A 16,653-nucleotide genomic window follows, 5' to 3' on the forward strand; every position below is an offset into this window, starting at 1 on the left:
AGCGCTATATCCCTAAACACAATGAATTTTGCTGTATGTGAATTATACCTCAATAAACCTGATTATTAAAAACTGCGGACATGCTCTCAGTGTGAAAGGCTGGAAGAGCAGCAGGCAGGAAGGGAGCTGCTGGTCAGGCCAGAGGTCGGCCGAGGACGATCCCACTTCTATCCGTCGGCTTGCTCTGCCTGCTTCACCTGGGGGCCGACTAGCGACAGGTACGTGTGACGTGTGTGACGAGGAAAGGCCCTAGTCAGAGACACGAGCCACCCCGAGACCCTCCGCAGGAACTGATGACCAGCAGTGGGGAAGGTGAAACGGGAAGGGGCAGGTGTTCACCCCCCCCCCCCCGTGCCGCCATCTCACCTGGGCTTCCGTGGGGGGGACACTCTGGTGGCTCTCCTTGCCGTCAACCTCCAGCAGCAAGTATACAGGGGGCTTGCAGTCTTTGGACTCGCTCAGGAAGCCTCCCGTGTCCACCTTCCGTTTGATGGTGGAATTCCAGTGATTCTTCACAGCATTATCCGTCCTGTGGGGTCAAATGAGAAACGTTTGAACCCTGTGGCCCGTGTGCCACCAAACACGTCACTCACCTCCCTAATCTCTGCCATGAGGATTCAACCTGAAGGACCCAGAGGTCTCTCTAGCTCCAAGATGAAGCACTACGTTTCTCGCCCCGAACGACTCGGAGTGTGCCGCCCACCTCGGCGCAGCGCTAGCACGCAGTTAGTGCGGAACTGCCAACACACAGCAGCACTGCTCTGCGGCTCCAGGCCCAGTGCTCTTCCCCTTGAATTGTGAACAGAGGACGACAGCTTGGCCGAGGGTTAAGGACGTCCTGCACTCTGGTCACTCCCACCGCAGACCATCAGGAAACACAGAGCATGCCCCAGGTCAAGGCCAGACTGCGTCCCCAGTGTGGACCCTTCCCTATTCTTCTCCACACCACCTCTCACAGGTGGGAGTTCGTCCTCCATAAACTCCCTGTACCTGAATCTCTGCATCTCAGGTTCCGTTTCTAAGAAACCTAACCCAAAACGTCCCAGTCCTCCCACCCACCACGCTCGTATCTGGGGTGCTCCAAGCTGTAATGTACCTCATTCTTTTACTCACAACTATGTTTATGAAATGTCTATTATGTGGCAGGCACAAGGGCAAAGAGAACAGGGTAGAAGACGACAGCAAACAAAAGATTTCTAGAAGCTCCCAGAAGATGGAGAGCAGCGGAGCAGTCAGTAACTCAGAAGACTGGGAGTTGACCCAGAGGAAAATTCTGGCAAGAATGGAGCTATGGGCCCTGGCCGGTTGGCTCAGTGGTGGAGTGTCGGCCTGGCGTGCAGAAGTCCCGGGTTTGATTCCCGGCCAGGGCACACAGGAGAAGCGCCCATTTGCTTCTCCACCCCTCCGCCGCACTTTCCCCTCTGTCTCTCTCTTCCCCTCCCGCAGCTAAGGTTCCATTGGAGCAAAGATGGCCTGGGCGCTGGGGATGGCTCCTTGGCCTCTGCCCCGGGTGCTGGAGTAGCTCTGGTCACGGTGGAGCGACGCCCCGGAGGGGCAGAGCATCGCCCCCTGGTGGGCAGAGCGTCGCCCCCTGGTGGGCGTGCCGGGTGGATCCCGGTCAGGTGCATGCGGGAGTCTGTCTGTCTCTCCCGGTTTCTAGCTTCAGAAAAATAAAAAATAAAAAAGAATGGGCCCTGGCCGGTTGGCTCAGCGGTAGAGCGTTGGCCTGGTGTGCAGGGGACCCAGGTTCAATTCCCGGCCAGGGAACATAGGAGAAGCGCCCATTTGCTTCTCCACCCCCACCCCCTCCTTCCTCTCTGTCTCTCTCTTCCCCTCCCGCAGCCGAGGCTCCATTGGAGCAAAGATGGCCCGGGCGCTGGGGATGGCTCCTTGGCCTCTGCCCCAGGCACTAGAGTGGCTCTGGTCACGGCAGAGCGACGCCCCAGAGGGGCAGAGCATCACCCCCTGGTGGGCAGAGCATCGCCCCTGGTGGGCGTGCCGGGTGGATCCTGGTCGGGCGTATGCGGGAGTCTGTCTGACTGTCTCTCCCCGTTTCCAGCTTCAGAAAAATACAAAAAAAAAAAAAGAATGGAGCTATGTTTTCCCAATGCTCCTTGCAAACCCCAAGAGGCTCAAGGGCCTAGAGGGTCCAGGCCCAGCGAGGAGCAGGGTGAACACGGAGCAGTGGTTAGGATGTCCAGCTCCCTGGCCTTGACCTCACAGGCAGGAGGGAGGTTCGTTCCCTAGAAAAGGAACCAGGGATGGCACACAGAGCTGAGATGGAGACTGAATGAGAACCTGCACTGTGAATGGGAGGTCCCCAGCGCCCCTTCTCCCTGCCTGGCCCAGGGCCAGAGTCTGAAGGACACACGCAGCTCTGGAGGAAGTGAACAACCCCAGCAGAGACCCCAGGAATACTGACCCACAGGGCTCTGCCTCAGCTAGGAACCTCACCCTGCTGGTGCCCACCCCCAGCCTCCGGAAGGCGGCTCACCTCCCCGGAAGCATCTTGGCGATCTCGGCCCAGCGGTTGCCCAGCACCTTGTGGGCCTCGCAGATGATGCGGTCCTCCTCCTCGGTCCAGCAGGACTTTTTCACCTCGGGGTTGAGGTGGTTGTGCCAGCGCTCACGGCACTGCTTCCCCAGCCGGCCCTTCAGGTGCTTGGCAATCAGTGTCCACTGCTTTGTGCCGTACTTCTTAACCAGCTCGATGACCTTGGGGACAAGGCTCGTGAAGCCAGTGAACCTGGCCATGCTGCACCACGGCACCTGCTCTCCACGCAAGCCAGCCTCACGGCAGCCCGAGAGCTCAGCTCCCTGACCAGCGAGGTCACACACTGAACCTTCGGCCTGACCCCCGCCAAACGCAAGGGCAGCCTGGCAGTCCCCTTCCCAACTCACTGGGAAAGTAAAGAGCCACGGGGTCTGAGGCACTGTCCCCATAGTTACCTTCTCGTCTTCCTCTTTGGTCCATGGCCCCTTGACAAGGTCAGGATTCAGGACCCTCAGCCACCGGTACTGGCATTGCTGGTCAGTGCGGTTCTGGAAGGACAGGGACCGTGAGGACTGGGCAGGTGGCCCTGGATCCTGCTGGATCACTGGGCTCAGGACTGTGGCCGGGGCCAGGCCGACCTTGAATGGGTTTTGTCTTGTTCCTGCACCAACCACATGACACACAGACCACATGCCCGAACACATGTGGTTCCTCTTTGCTACAGAGGATGTGAATAGAACTGGGCGAACTAAGAACCCCGTGGGAAGCGTCTCCGACATTCTAATGGAAGGGGGCAGCTCCTGGGAGCCTTAAAACCCCTGTCAAAGCTGGTGGGGTGTGTCAAGGACCCTTGCTTGCTTCTGGTACAGCGTGATCTCCCTGACCGTGTTATTTCAGATCCCGCGGGAGAGGGAGATGAAAAATGGGACAGAAGGGGCCTGGGGACTTGGTCCCTGAGCTCCCCGAGTGACCCAAGAAGAGCCAGACAGCAGCTCCAGCTACACAGCCCTCCCAAGCAGTCACATGCAGTCCTGGGAGTGGGGGTCTGAGGGAAACCCCAGAGGGGGGCTGACCGTGCAGCCTTCTGGAAGTACCATTTCCCCTCAGTTCCAGTCTGTGTTGAGAAACTGAGCACCAATCTACTCCTGACTTCCAGAAAAACAGGCCAATATGCCACTGATCACATGCTACAAATGTCAGAGCCTAAAGGTGCCTCAAATTCCAGCTGAGAAGGAAGGGCCGGGGGGCAGGGGTTGGTAAGGAACTCCATTTTCTTCTGTCCCAGACTGCTGCCTGGTCACTCAGAACCCTACCCCTGGGGGAGGAGGTCACAGAAGGGCTGCACTCACCGGAAAGTGGCTGGCCAGGAACTTCCAGTCCTGCTGTCCGAACTGCCTCACCAGGGTCCTCAGCTGCTCGTCCTGCCAACACCAGAGAGAAAGGGGGCTCAGCTCACACGGGCGCAGAAAGCAGCTGTTTAGGACGGGGCCCTCTCCAGGAACGGTCTCATTCCCCCACTCAGTCATGACCTCCCCAAGCGCCAGGTGCTACAGATGAGGAAACAACAGACCTTGTGGGACTTACAGTCCAGAGGGGGAACGGATGTTAAGCCAAGTCTCCCACAAACAAAAGTAAAGCCCCTGTGCTGGGAGGGGAGCACGGAGAGTCCCTGAATGGATTGCCTATTCGGGGCAGGGGCAGGGGAGATAAGCCCAAAGTCTAGTATAGCCAGAAGGCAGGAAGCAAAGGAGAGAAGGACGTAAGCTGGCTCCGGAGGGGCTGGCAGGGGCCAGACCACATGCATGCTCTATCGTGCAAAGCCCCATACATCTGAGCACTGGGTGGACATGGTCCAACGTGCCCGTTGTCGAGGTCACTTGGGCAGCTGCAAAAAAAAGGGCTGGAGACGGGGAGACATGGGCAGAATACAGAGCAGTAAGAAGGCAGAACAGTGTCTGCAGAAACATTCTCCTGAAAAGGACTCCTGATTCACCTAACAGCATGGAATCTCAGTATCATTATGACAAGTGCAAGAAGCCAGACGTCAGTGTAAGCACTGTGTGGCTCCATGCGGATGAAATCCTAGAAAATGCAAACTAACCCACAGGGACAAAACTGCAGTCGGTCGGTCAGTGGTTGTCTGAGGCCAGCGGTGGAGGGAGGAGGGGCAGACAGCAAAGGGGAGCTGGGATGCCTGGGTAATGACAAGTCCTACAGGGTGAAGGTACTGGGAGCTTCACAGGAACTCATCTGTAGAAACTCACTGAATTATATTTTAAGTGGCTGGAGTTGATTGTATGCAAAGTATTTCTCCATCAAATTGATTTCTAAAATTTGTATGAAAAATGAAAATGTGGTATCGCCATACAATCAGATATTACTCAGCCTTAAAACAGAAGGAATTCAGACCCATGCTTATAATATAGAAGAACTGAGGACATTATACTAAGCGAAACAAGCCAGTCTCAAAAGGACAAATACTGTATGACTCCACCCATACAAAGTAGCTAAAATCACTTGTTCTCAGCTGGAACTCCCCCCCCCCACCGTCAAGGCACATATGAAAAAGCAATCAATGAACAACTAAGGATCTGCAACAAAGAATTAATGCTTCTCATCTCTCTCCTTTCCAGTCTATCTGTCTCTATCCTATCTGTACCTGTCACTCTCTGTCACACACACAAAAAAGTACAGAGAGAGTCAGTTTTGCAAGATGAGAAAGTTCTAAATATCAGCTGCACATTGGAACACACTTCTGTATTGGAACAATACTGATCTGTATTCTTAAAGGCAGTACAGTGAGCCCGATCTGTGGAGGCACAGTGGACAGACTGTCAATCTGTGGAGTGTTGAGGTTGCCGGTTTGAAACCCTGGGCTTGCACGGTCAATGCACAAACAAGAAGCCAAGTACTATGGATTGATGCTTCCTGTTCTCCCACCACCCCCCTTCCCTCTTTCCCTCCTCTACCTTCTCCTCTCTCTAAAATCAATAAATAAAATCTTAAAAAAAAAAAAGCATTACAATGAAGGTGGTGATTCCAGAAGAAACAAGAGCAGGGCAGGCGTGAACATGGAAAAGCAAAAGAAAACAAAGAAGTAGGTGACCATGAACTAAATGCTTGGTCCCAGAGACCAGAAGCTTAAAGAAAAGGACAGATTAAAACCTAAAAAGAAAGATCCCAGTGCACTTAAGGAAAGAGACGTTCCCCAACAGTCTTCCTGCTTCTTCTTCCAACGTGGCCCACCTTAGCACATCCTGGCTGATATCAACATTACCAGCTTTTCCATTAAGGCCAAACTGAACTTCGTGCAGTCAACGATGGGCTGTCACTATGCCAAGTGTATCCCTTTGTATAACTGACTGTCTAATGGGCGACACTGAGAAACTGGGGCAGAAGTATCAAGTGGCTCAAAGGAGGAGCCGGTTGGTCTAGATTTGTTCTAGATTAGTATACTGAAGATTCTTTTGATCTTCCTTCATCTGTTTGCTGCCCAAAGATTTGTTGGCTGATTAGATTAAATAAAAATCTAAAACTTAAAAAAAAAAAAAGGCAGTACAATGATAAATGTAAGGTTATGTGTTCTTTCTCTCTCCCTCACTTTCTCCCCACTCCCTCTTGCCCCTAGACAGAAAGAAAGGCCGTCACAGAAACCCAGACTCTCAGCTGCAGCTTGGCCACAGTCCAGCACCAGGTGGACCAAGTCCCCATAAATCTTGCAGCTGAGCCAGCTGACACCCACCCAGCCAGCCCCTGGCAGCCCGCCTTCCTCCCATGTCCATCTCCAGGACCACCACCCTCCCGACAACTAGCATGGATACTTTCTCCCTCTCCAACTCCCCCGGGCCCTCCGGTCCTCCTAGGCCTGTTAACGGCACCCTGCACTGCCCGGTCTTTCCACAGCCATCTTCTCTTGCCTGCCCCAGGCAGTGCCCGCGCCCGCTCCCAGCACTGTCTGGGCCCCACACTGCCCTACACACAGGTCAGCTCCTCTGAACACTGGCTACATGTCACTCCTCCATTTTGAAAGGTTTCAATGGCTCCGCACGGCCAGCTGAATAGCCCAACACATTCAGAGCCCTCAGGATGTGATCGGTCCTTTCCAACCACTCTTCCCCTAAACAACGCCTCACTCCAGCCAAACGGGCTTCTCTACTGGCTTTTCTCCACTCCACCTCCAACCCATTTCCTATTCTCGCTTGCCTACCGTTTTTGCACACTTCCCTGACGGCTGGATTTCCAAATCCTTATCCACGACACCTCCCCTAACCTTGTAAGACCAGTGTCCACTCCTTCTAAAGGTATTTCAACAACTACCTCCTGGGTTGCTGAATTTCCAAACCCTTATCCATGAAACTTCCCCTAATCTCTTTAGAGAACAGTAACCTCTCCTCCTAAAAGTATTTCAACAATTACTAGTGCCTCCTATGTGCTAAGAGACTTGGTGCAACACAGGGTCACCGGTCTTGCTGGTGCCGTGGATGACACAGCACGGCAGGTCCACAGGCCCGTGCAGTCTTCTCTCTCCCTCCCAGGCAGAACAAACATCTGGTTTGTTCTTCAAATCCCTGGACCACGTGGGATGAACAGCTAAGGCTGGCTCAGCACTCCTCTAAAGAAGCTCCTTTTATGATGAGGGATATACAACTTGAGGAGCCCTGAGGAGCCACTGCGCCACCTCACCCGCAGGTGTTGTAAAAGCTACAGAATCGATATTAATATTTTAAGAGGCTTAAAAACATTTTATTAATTTGGGTTAAGGTGTGCAGAGAAATTTTGTAAATAATCTCTGTACTGTGTGATTGGCATAAAACCAGGATGGCCCTTGGCATAATAAATGCAAAGGGGAGGAAAACATGGATTCCCTGACATTCCACCACACCTGCGGGGAAAGGGGTGAATGGCTAGCCAGGTGCAGGAAGAAAAAAGCCAAAATAAACCTTTTCTTATAATAATGAGCCATTTGCGGACATTTGTCCCCACAGAAACTACCTCTCCCATGTGAATGCATATAGTTAATGTGTGTGACCCTGGACAAAGAGATGGCTGATAAACATGAGAAAAATATAGAAATGTCTTTTAATATATAAAGAGACATCTTTCTATCATTGTCTTGACTTGTAAATTTTATTTTCTCCAAAATAATGTATGGCTTGCAAATTGAACATGGTCCTATCATGTTTAAGGGCATATGACTATAACCAATAATGGTGAAGGGCACCTAATTGCAATTTTTGCTTCAATACTTCCCACTTGTAAAACTATAAAAACTAGGTGGAACAAAGGGCCGGCGCGCTCTCCCTCAGATTTCTGTCAGAGTTGCTGCCGCTTGGCCAAGCTAGACAATAAAGCTTTGGTGTGGAGTTGGAGAGGTGCAGAGGACAAGGTAGGCAGGGAGACTCCGAGCCCGAGAAGGATTTGCTGTCCTGTTGCTGTTCTGAGACTGAAGTGCCCATGAACAAGAACCCTAAAGAGGCCTCTAGGAGATTGGCCTGACCTGTGGTGGCGCAGTGGATAAAGCATCGACCTGGAAATGCTGAGGTTGCCGGTTCAAAACCCTGGACTTGCCTGGTCAAGGCACATATGGGAGTTGATGCTTCCAGTTCCTCCCCCCTGTCTCTCTCTTCTTTCTCTCTATCCTCTCTAAAATGAATAAATTTAAATTAAAAAAAAAAAAGAAAAAAAAAAGAGGCCTCTAGGAGAGAGGGGGAGAGGGGGAGAGGGAGAAAGAGAGAGGGGGAGAGGGGGAGAGGGAGAAAGAGAGAGAGAGAGGAACACCGATCTGTTCCTGTGTGTGCCCTCACCAGGGACTGAACTGACAACCTCTGCACTTCGGGATGACACTCTAGCCAACCAAGCTGTCCAGCCAGGTATATCGTTGAGGATGTTCAACAGGTCAAATTCACAGTCAGTGAGGAGCTGGAGAGCTTCAGACCTGGGCAGCCATACCCGTCTAATATCCAGGATTAAGTGTGAATGTACATCTTTGTGGGCAGTTCAACGACCTGATCCAAATATCTGCCATCACTACCTCCCATCTCCAAATATTTTGTACACGTGTAGAGGTCAGTGTGACTCTCTCCTGGTTCCCTCCAATCAGTAGTGTGCTGGCATTGGCTTATATCATTTCAGAACTGATTGTGAAGATTTTTAGGAATTTTGTGAGCTGGTTGTTAAATAAAACCATTTTTAAAAACTGTGTAAAAGCCTGACCTGTGGTGGCGCAGTGGATAAAGCGTTGACCTGGAAATGCTGAGGTCGCCGGTTCGAAATCCTGGGCTTGCCTGGTCAAGGCACATATGGGAGTTGATGCTTCCAGCTCCTCCCCACCTTCTCTCTCTGTCTCTCTCTCCTCTCTCTCTCTCTCTCTCTGTCTCTCTCTCTTCCTTTCTCTCTCCTCTCTAAAATGAATAAATAAAATAAAATTAAAAATTAAAAAAAAAACCCTGGGCTTGCCTGGTCAAGGCACATATGGGAGTTGATGCTCCTTGCTCCTCCCCCTTCTCTGTCTCTCTCTCTATATATATAATGAATAAAAATAAATAAATAAAAAAAACACAAAAAAACAAAAAAAACCTGTGTAAAAAAAGAAAAAAAGCTTTGGTGTGGAATCGACAGATTTTGTTGGTGTCTTCAATGTTTCAAGTTCCTCCGGATTAGGCTTAACACAACTCTTCCAGTAAGAAAAGTAAATAAATAAATAAGTAAACAAAGACGTAACACTAAACACATCCAGGCAAACAGAGGTAGAATAAAAAGAAGGCCCGCAAGAGCCTAAGATGATACAATCAATTTAGAAAAAGGCCTGGCAGTTTCTACAAAACTAAATATACACCTACCCCAGGACTACACCTATGCATCCTGCCCAGAGAAAACAGTCCTCAAAAAAACTGATCAAACTGACCAAATGAATCAAGCTAACAGACAGTATCATTAGATTAGTGACTGCCTGGAGATGGGGAAGACGAACCACAAAGGGAACACTTTTTTTTTGATAGAGACAGAGACACACACAGACATGAAGATAGAAAGATGAGAAGCATCAATTCTTTGTCGTGGCACCTTAGCTGTTCATTGATTAATTTCTCATATGTGCCTTGACCAGGGGTCTACAGCAGACCGAGTGACCCTTTGCTCAAGCCAGTGACCTTGGGTCCAAGCTGGTGAGCCCTGCTCAAACCAGATGAGCCCGCACTCAAGCTGGCGACCTCGGGGTCTCGAACCTGGGTCCTCTGCATCCCAGTCCAATGCTCTATCCACTGCGCCACCACCGGGTCGGGCTCAAAGGGAACACTTTGAGATAAATAGGGTGGTGTTCACATGGGTATAATCTTAAAACTGTTGGAACTATTCACTTTTTTTTTTCTACAGAGACAGAGAAAAAGAGAAGGATAGATAGGGACAGACAGACAGGAATGGAGAGAGATGAGAAGCATCAATCATCAGTTTTTCGTTGCGACACCTTAGCTATTCATAATTGCTTTCTCATATGTGCCTTGACGGGGGGGGGGGGGGGGGGGCAACAGCAGACCAAGTAACCCCTTGCTCGAGCCAGTGACCTTGGGTCCAAGCTGGTGAGCTTTAATCAAACCAGATGAGCCCACGCTCATGCTGGAGACCTTGGGGTCTCGAACCTGGGTCCTCCACTTCCCAGTCCAACGCTCTATCCACTGCGCCACCACCTGGTCAGGCGGAACTATTCACTTTTTAAAGGTGGATTTGGTTATATATGAATTATGCTTCCATAAAGTTGCTTCAAGAATAAAAAGAAAGTTAATTCAGAACTTGATATCACAAGATACAATAATAATAAGCGGGGGTTGCAGACTTGGCTAAAGCCCAAAGCAATTAAAGGGCAAGAAGCATAATTATAGTCCACAATGTGGAACACACCAGCTTCTGAGATACAACAGTGACTGCTGGATTGCTGGTCCCAAGACACAACCTGCCCCTCACCGCAAGAGCCCTCAATATTGAGGGTCCCCAGGAACGCTGAGGAAAGGAACCAGGGAGAACCAGAGGACCCGTCCACTTCTTTCATCAGCTCCTCTTCATAGCACCCAGCGGGGCATCAGGCACACCCCCCAGCTGTCATCACCCGCGCTGTAATTGCCTCAATGTCACTCACCTCCTCGTGGGTCCATTTGACCTTACATTTGCTGTCCCTTTGCTCCGGCACGTCTGAATCCGTGTCCTGGTAGTGTAGCTCATCCAGCTCCTCACTGCAGACAGAGCAAGCTACAGGTCAAGGACGTGTCTCCACATCCTGCTACATGACAGACGGACAGTGTGTGGACAGGGGCCAGTGACCTCTAGGGCAAAGTTCGGGGGAACTAGGTGTTTACTTTCTGCTTCCCAAAACATAGGTACTCCTACCCTTCTCTTTCTAAAAATTTTAATGAAACAGGGTTATAACCTATTTTCTTTTTCTTCTATATTCTTTTATTTTCAGGAACACCATAAAGATCGGAAAAGCTACAAGAAATAAGAAGTTGAGATTTCACTAAGATTATGATATTCAATACCAGATACTCATTTAATATTTTCAATAACTTTTTAAATGTGCATGGCTATTTTAAAGATTGAAGCAGATGATATATGTAAATGTGAAGCACCAGAATGTTATTTGGTGGAAATATTTTTGCATGTCTTCTCAATCCTTGCCTGCACACCGGCATAGTTTATGGAAAGAATAATCAAAAGCACAAGCAGGGTCCTGGCCGGTTGGCTCAGTGGTAGAGCGTCGGCCTGGCGTGAAGAAGTCCCGGGTTCGATTCCCAGCCAGGGCACACAGGAGAAGCGCCCATCTGCTTCTTCACCCCTCCCCCTCTCCTTCCTCTCTGTCTCTCTCTTCCCCTCCAGCAGCTGAGGCTCCATTGGAGCAAAAGATGGCCCGGGCACTGGGGATGGCTCCTTGGCCTCTGCCCCAGGCGCTAGAGTGGCTCTGGTCTGGCTCTGGTCGCAAGAGCTACGCCCTGGATGGGCAGAGCATCGCCCCCTGGTGGGCATGCCGGGTGGATCCCGGTCGGCGCATGCAGGAGTCTGTTTGATTGCCTCCCCATTTCCAGCTTCAGAAAAATACAAAAAAAAAAAAAAAAAAAAAAAGCACAAGCAGCTTTGAAATCTGGATGTTTTTATTCTCTAACAGTTTAAATTTCCAAATTGTTCCACAAATCTCCATATTTAATCAGGCTGAATTAAATCAGTTAGGAAAATGGAGACCACACTTTCCATTTCCGGGATGTCAGGTGCTCCCAACTCCTCGTGGTGGGACCTGCAACAGTTTCCCTCCACCAAGTACATTCCTAAGTCAGGCACTCGCAGTGGGAAGAGCCTACACTTCTCCAAACAAGCAAGCAAGGCAAGTACAGGCATAGTCTGAAAGGCCAGTATCATGTGTCCATCTTCCTTCTCCCTCCTCCAGGACTCAACATCTTTCCTAAAGTCACCATCTTCTTATGCTCCCCAGGGGGCACCTTGGAAATTCTCCCATCTCAGAATGTAGGCCCTTAGGCTTCCTGTTTCCTTGACGTCAATGACAGAGATCAGCTCCACCCCCATTATCTGCAGGGCCTTTGGTTGAGATCAAAAGGCCCTAAATGTTTGTTCAGAGAATGACCAGATTCAGGAATGAATGCATAAACACACAATGTTGCCTATTAGTAGATAAGAAATGCCAATTAACAAATTTTTTAGAAGGATAAAAGACCTCTAAACCTAGCAAAATCTCAGTCACATAAGTAGCTAGAAATCAGCCTTGCCTGGTAATTCCTGATCCAATTCATGGTGGGATCCCCCCATCATCTCAGGGTAGAAGACAACAATTCTATAAGATATTAATGACCAAAGGAAGCCGGCTTTAAAATCTGCTACTCCCCAGCCCTGGCCAGGTGGCGCTCAGTTGGTTAAAGGGTTGTCCTGATAAGCCATGCCATCACCAACAGGGCGCTGACTGTCCCCTTCCCAAGTATTCTCATTATCCTCATTTAATATAATAGCTGTGGAAACTGAGGCTCGCAGGGGTTATGCCATTTGCCAAGTTCAGAGCCAGATTCAAAACCTGCACCTTCAGGCCCTGGCCGGTTGGCTCAGCGGTAGAGCGTCGGCCTAGCGTGCGGAGGACCCGGGTTCGATTCCCGGCCAGGGCACACAGGAGAAGCGCCCATTTGCTTCTCCACCCCTCCGCCGCGCTTTCCTCTCTTTCTCTCTCTTCCCCTCCCGCAGCCAAGGCTCCATTGGAGCAAAGATGGCCCGGGCGCTGGGGATGGCTCTGTGGCCTCTGCCTCAGGCGCTAGAGTGGCTCTGGTCGCAACATGGCGACGCCCAGGATGGGCAGAGCATCGCCCCCTGGTGGGCAGAGCATCGCCCCATGGTGGGCGTGCCGGGTGGATCCCGGTCGGGCGCATGCGGGAATCTGACTGTCTCTCCGTTTCCAGCTTCAGAAAAATGGAAAAAAAAAAAAAAAAAAAAAAAAGACCTGCACCTTCAAGTCCTCACCTCGTCCCAGCTAAAGAAGCAGAGGCCAAGTCAATGGTGGCAACCACATGTGTGTCCAACACACCCTTTCTATGCCCTTCAATGTGCTGGCTCTGCTCCAGGTGGGGGTGACTCAGAAGGGGCGGGAAGTGGGGCACTGGTAAGGGGAAAGTTCCATTGAGTGGCCAAGAACGGAGCTGAGAACTGGTGGGTGCCGGTGTGCAGAAACCGTCCCTCCTGTGGGAGGGGAGTTCCTCCATCGAGTCCCAGGGGAGAAGTGGCGGAGGGCCTGGGGGTAGTCTAGGGCTTTTGTGGTTCCCTGGAGTAATACTTCCTGAACCAAAAATCAGGACAGAGTATGATGAGTGCCTGACCAGAGAACTCCTGGGAATTGGGGCTCACCTGGGAAATTGTGGTGTGAGAACGAGAGACCCTGTGCCAAGTACCCTGACAACTGCCCAGGGATCAGATGGATGCTTCCCTACTGAGAGCAACTCCAAAGGAAGCCAGCAACCACAGCTTTTCAAGTCTATATCCTCCCATCACAGAAAGCAAACACTTTCCAGAGGCTTTAAGGTTATCTGGGCTGGGCTGCATAAATCCAGGGAGCAAAAAGGGGAGGGCCCCATTGTCAACCCTGCCTCCCAGACTAGCGGAAAAGCCCAGAGCTCAGGCCCCAGAGCTAGTGGTGTTAAGAAAGGGACCAGAACCTGACCAGGCGGTGGCACAGTGGATAGAGCATCGGACTGGGATGCCGAGGACCCAGGTTTGAGACCCCGAGGTCACCAGCTTGAGCACGGGCTCATCTGGTTTGAGCAAAGCTCATCAGCTTGGCAAGCTCGCTGGCTCAAGCAAGGGGTCACTCGCTCTGCTGTAGCCCCCTGGTCAAGGCACATATAAGAAGGCAATCAATGAACAACTAAGGTGCTGCAACGAAGAATTGATGCTTCTCATCTCTCTCCCTTCCTGTCTGTCTCTCTCTCTCTCTCTGACTCTCTGTCACAAAAAAAAAAAGAAAGAAAGAAAAGAAAGGGACCAGCAGACACTGCGTTTCGGGTTCAACCCTGCCACTTATTCTCTGGGGGAATAAGTAACCGCATTCTCCCTTGCACCCAGGGGCTGCTGGAACAAACAGTAACTTCACAAACATCAGTTTCTGTTTCCCTAACCTTCAACTCCAGCTGCCCTAGAACTTCAAGTGGAACAGGAAGACAGGTCTCTGAAATTAAAGCCAGCTGTGTCCCGGAACCCAGGTGCTGGGAAACCAAAGAGGCTCTCCCCATCCTTCACCCCACCCCCGCACACTTCTCAGTCCAGGGACAGGACTCAGGGTGCTCTTGCGTTTCCCCGAATGTTGAGAAGAAATGCCCACCGGCAAATCTGAACGCTATTAAGCTTCAACGATGTGTCTTCCCGGTTTTGGCCTCTACGCACTCTGACTTGGAGAAGCACTTGCCCTCCCCAGGGGTCGCCTCCCTCACCAGTAATGGCTCTTCCAGCGCTGACCCACACCCACTCCGCAATTAGGCGGGAGACAAAATGACATCACGCAGGGCTTGGCCCAGGTCCCAATAGACCCACTTGCCCCGACTCCGAGGCCCAACAGGCCCAGCAAAGGGCGGCCCAAGAAGCAGCACTGCCCGCGGGAACCCCTGACCCCCGCCCCACTCGGAGGGGCTACGGAGAAGGTGGGGAAAGAGGTCAGAGTAGAGGGAGGTGGGTCCTGGAGAGGGGGAGGGGGACTCAGCCACCCCTCTCTGCTCACCCGCGCGTCCGCCGAGACATGCCCCCCGGCCCGGGCCGCGCCGCGCTCGCTTGCCCACCGGCTGAGCCCGGAGCGGGAGCCGGGCCGGGGTCAGGGCGCGGGCTGCTCGGGTCGCTCCGGGCCCTGGGGCCGCGCGGGGAGACGTCAGCGTGTCCGCAGGTCGCGCCGCCGCTCGCAGGCACTGCAGCAGCCGCTAGCGCGCGCAGAAACACTTTCCTATCTCCCGCCAAGCGCCTCGGCACCGCCCGGGCCTGGCGCGCAGGCCCACGGGCGGGCTCTGGGCGGGGCCTGGCGGAGGCGGGGCCGCGCCGCGCCGGGGACGTGCACAGCCTCTGCCCAGAAGCTGCAGGGCTAGGAGGGTCGGGTAGCTACCGGTCCAAACCAGTCGCCACGAGACTAAGACCCGGCTCAAGCCAGGTGTGAATAGGGCAGTCCCGGAGTAGCCCGCAGAGCAGACTGCGCCACGAAAGTGATCCACAAGGAGAGTCAGGTCGGGGAAACTTGCCTATGCCGGATGCAGAGACCCCAGGGCTAGTCCAAGCCTTTCCTTGGGCCTACAGCCGCCGGCCCTAAAGCGGTCCCCTTTCCCCTCCCTAGACCAGGGCTGTGTCCTCCAACCTGCTTCCTCTTCAGCCTCACAGTGGCTCTGGTTCCTCTGCTCTACTGCCTGTGAGCCCCAGTGAAACCCCCAAAATTGTAAACCTGATTAGCTTCTCCAGATCTTAAAACCTCCGTCCTCTCCCTCAGGGCAGAATACTCCATAGTCAGCTTTATAGGATTCTGCCACATCTCTACCTCCACCCTGAGCCAAAAGAAATTTAGCCTGTTTGGGTCTGGGGCACGCCCCTCCCGCCTATTTTATTTCTTTTATTTATTGATTTTGGAGAGAGAGGAGAAAGAAAGGGTGTGTGGGGGAGGGGAGGAGCTGGAAGCATCAACTCATAGTAGTTGCTTCTCTATGTTCCTTGAGTGGGCAGGCCTGGGGTTCCCAACCTGTGACCTCAGCTTTATCCACTGCACCACCACAGGTCAGGCACACAGATTATTTCTTGTTTGTGTCCTGACCTGGGATTGAAACCTGAACTTTGGTGTATCAGGCCATATTCTAACCAACTGAGCTACCTGGCCAGGGCCCCTCCCACCTATTCTATTTATTCTTAGGGTGCACTACCCATAATCTGCTTGTTGACTCCTGCATTTCTGTCTTTGAACGGGGCGGGGGAAAGAGTCACATACTAAACCTGACACTCCCAAGGGAAGCTTTCAGAGCAACCTTCCCAACTCCTATCCAAAGGTAACCATATAGGGTGTTCTAACTAAAAAGTTATGCTGTCTCTTCCAAGGCCGATACCTTCCCTGACAAAGGTCAGTCTTTATTTACCTTAACTGAGCCTGTCCTCTTGCATCTATAATAACATACCTCAAGGTAATTTCCTTTTTCTTCCAGGCCCCTCAGGGCACAAACTCTGTGATAGATACGTGAATTCCAAACTGCCCTCTTGATGTTCCGCTTATCTGTCAGACCTCACCCTTACTGGACTATTGACCCTGAGACAAAGGAATTCCAAAAAGTTGACAACCCGCCCCAAGGAGGGGCTCCGGACACACCAGGACTTTTGATTCAACACCCACATGCTCGAAGCCCCCCAAGGAGGAGCATTCCGGAAATACCAGGACTTTTGCCTCAGTATCCCCTCAGGCTCTCCCAAACACTATATAACTCGCCCCTAGTCTGTAACCAGTGCTCCTCTCCCCCAGGAGAAGTGCCCGGCAGGGTTCCTTTCTTCCTTTCAATAAAGCCTGTTACTCTGATCTTTCGGACTCCCATGGATTCCAACACTCTGCTCCAGAGCAGAGACCACAAATCCCCTCGTTGTTATTGGTATCATGTTAATTGTTGACTACCTACAAATGTGAA

General features: G+C 51.8%; 1 protein-coding gene across 2 annotated transcripts in view; it reads right to left on the reverse strand.

Moving 5' to 3' along the window:
- The window catches only part of MYBL2 (MYB proto-oncogene like 2), a 29,552-nt gene extending 14,596 nt beyond the window's left edge, over window positions 1-14,956 (reverse strand). For both annotated transcript variants that reach the window (XM_066234767.1, XM_066234766.1), the window contains exons 1-6: window positions 14,736-14,956; window positions 10,623-10,716; window positions 3,844-3,915; window positions 2,950-3,042; window positions 2,495-2,715; window positions 367-529 (exon numbers count right to left, since the gene is read on the reverse strand). In XM_066234767.1, coding sequence (XP_066090864.1) covers window positions 367-529; window positions 2,495-2,715; window positions 2,950-3,042; window positions 3,844-3,915; window positions 10,623-10,716; window positions 14,736-14,755 — 663 coding nt within the window. In that variant the 5' untranslated portion in view covers window positions 14,756-14,956. The remainder of the gene's footprint in view (window positions 1-366; window positions 530-2,494; window positions 2,716-2,949; window positions 3,043-3,843; window positions 3,916-10,622; window positions 10,717-14,735) is intronic.
- Between the last annotated feature and the right edge of the window lie 1,697 nt (window positions 14,957-16,653).

The sequence above is a fragment of the Saccopteryx bilineata genome, chromosome 6 (genome assembly GCF_036850765.1).
Source record: "Saccopteryx bilineata isolate mSacBil1 chromosome 6, mSacBil1_pri_phased_curated, whole genome shotgun sequence".
Lineage (NCBI taxonomy): Eukaryota > Metazoa > Chordata > Mammalia > Chiroptera > Emballonuridae > Saccopteryx > Saccopteryx bilineata.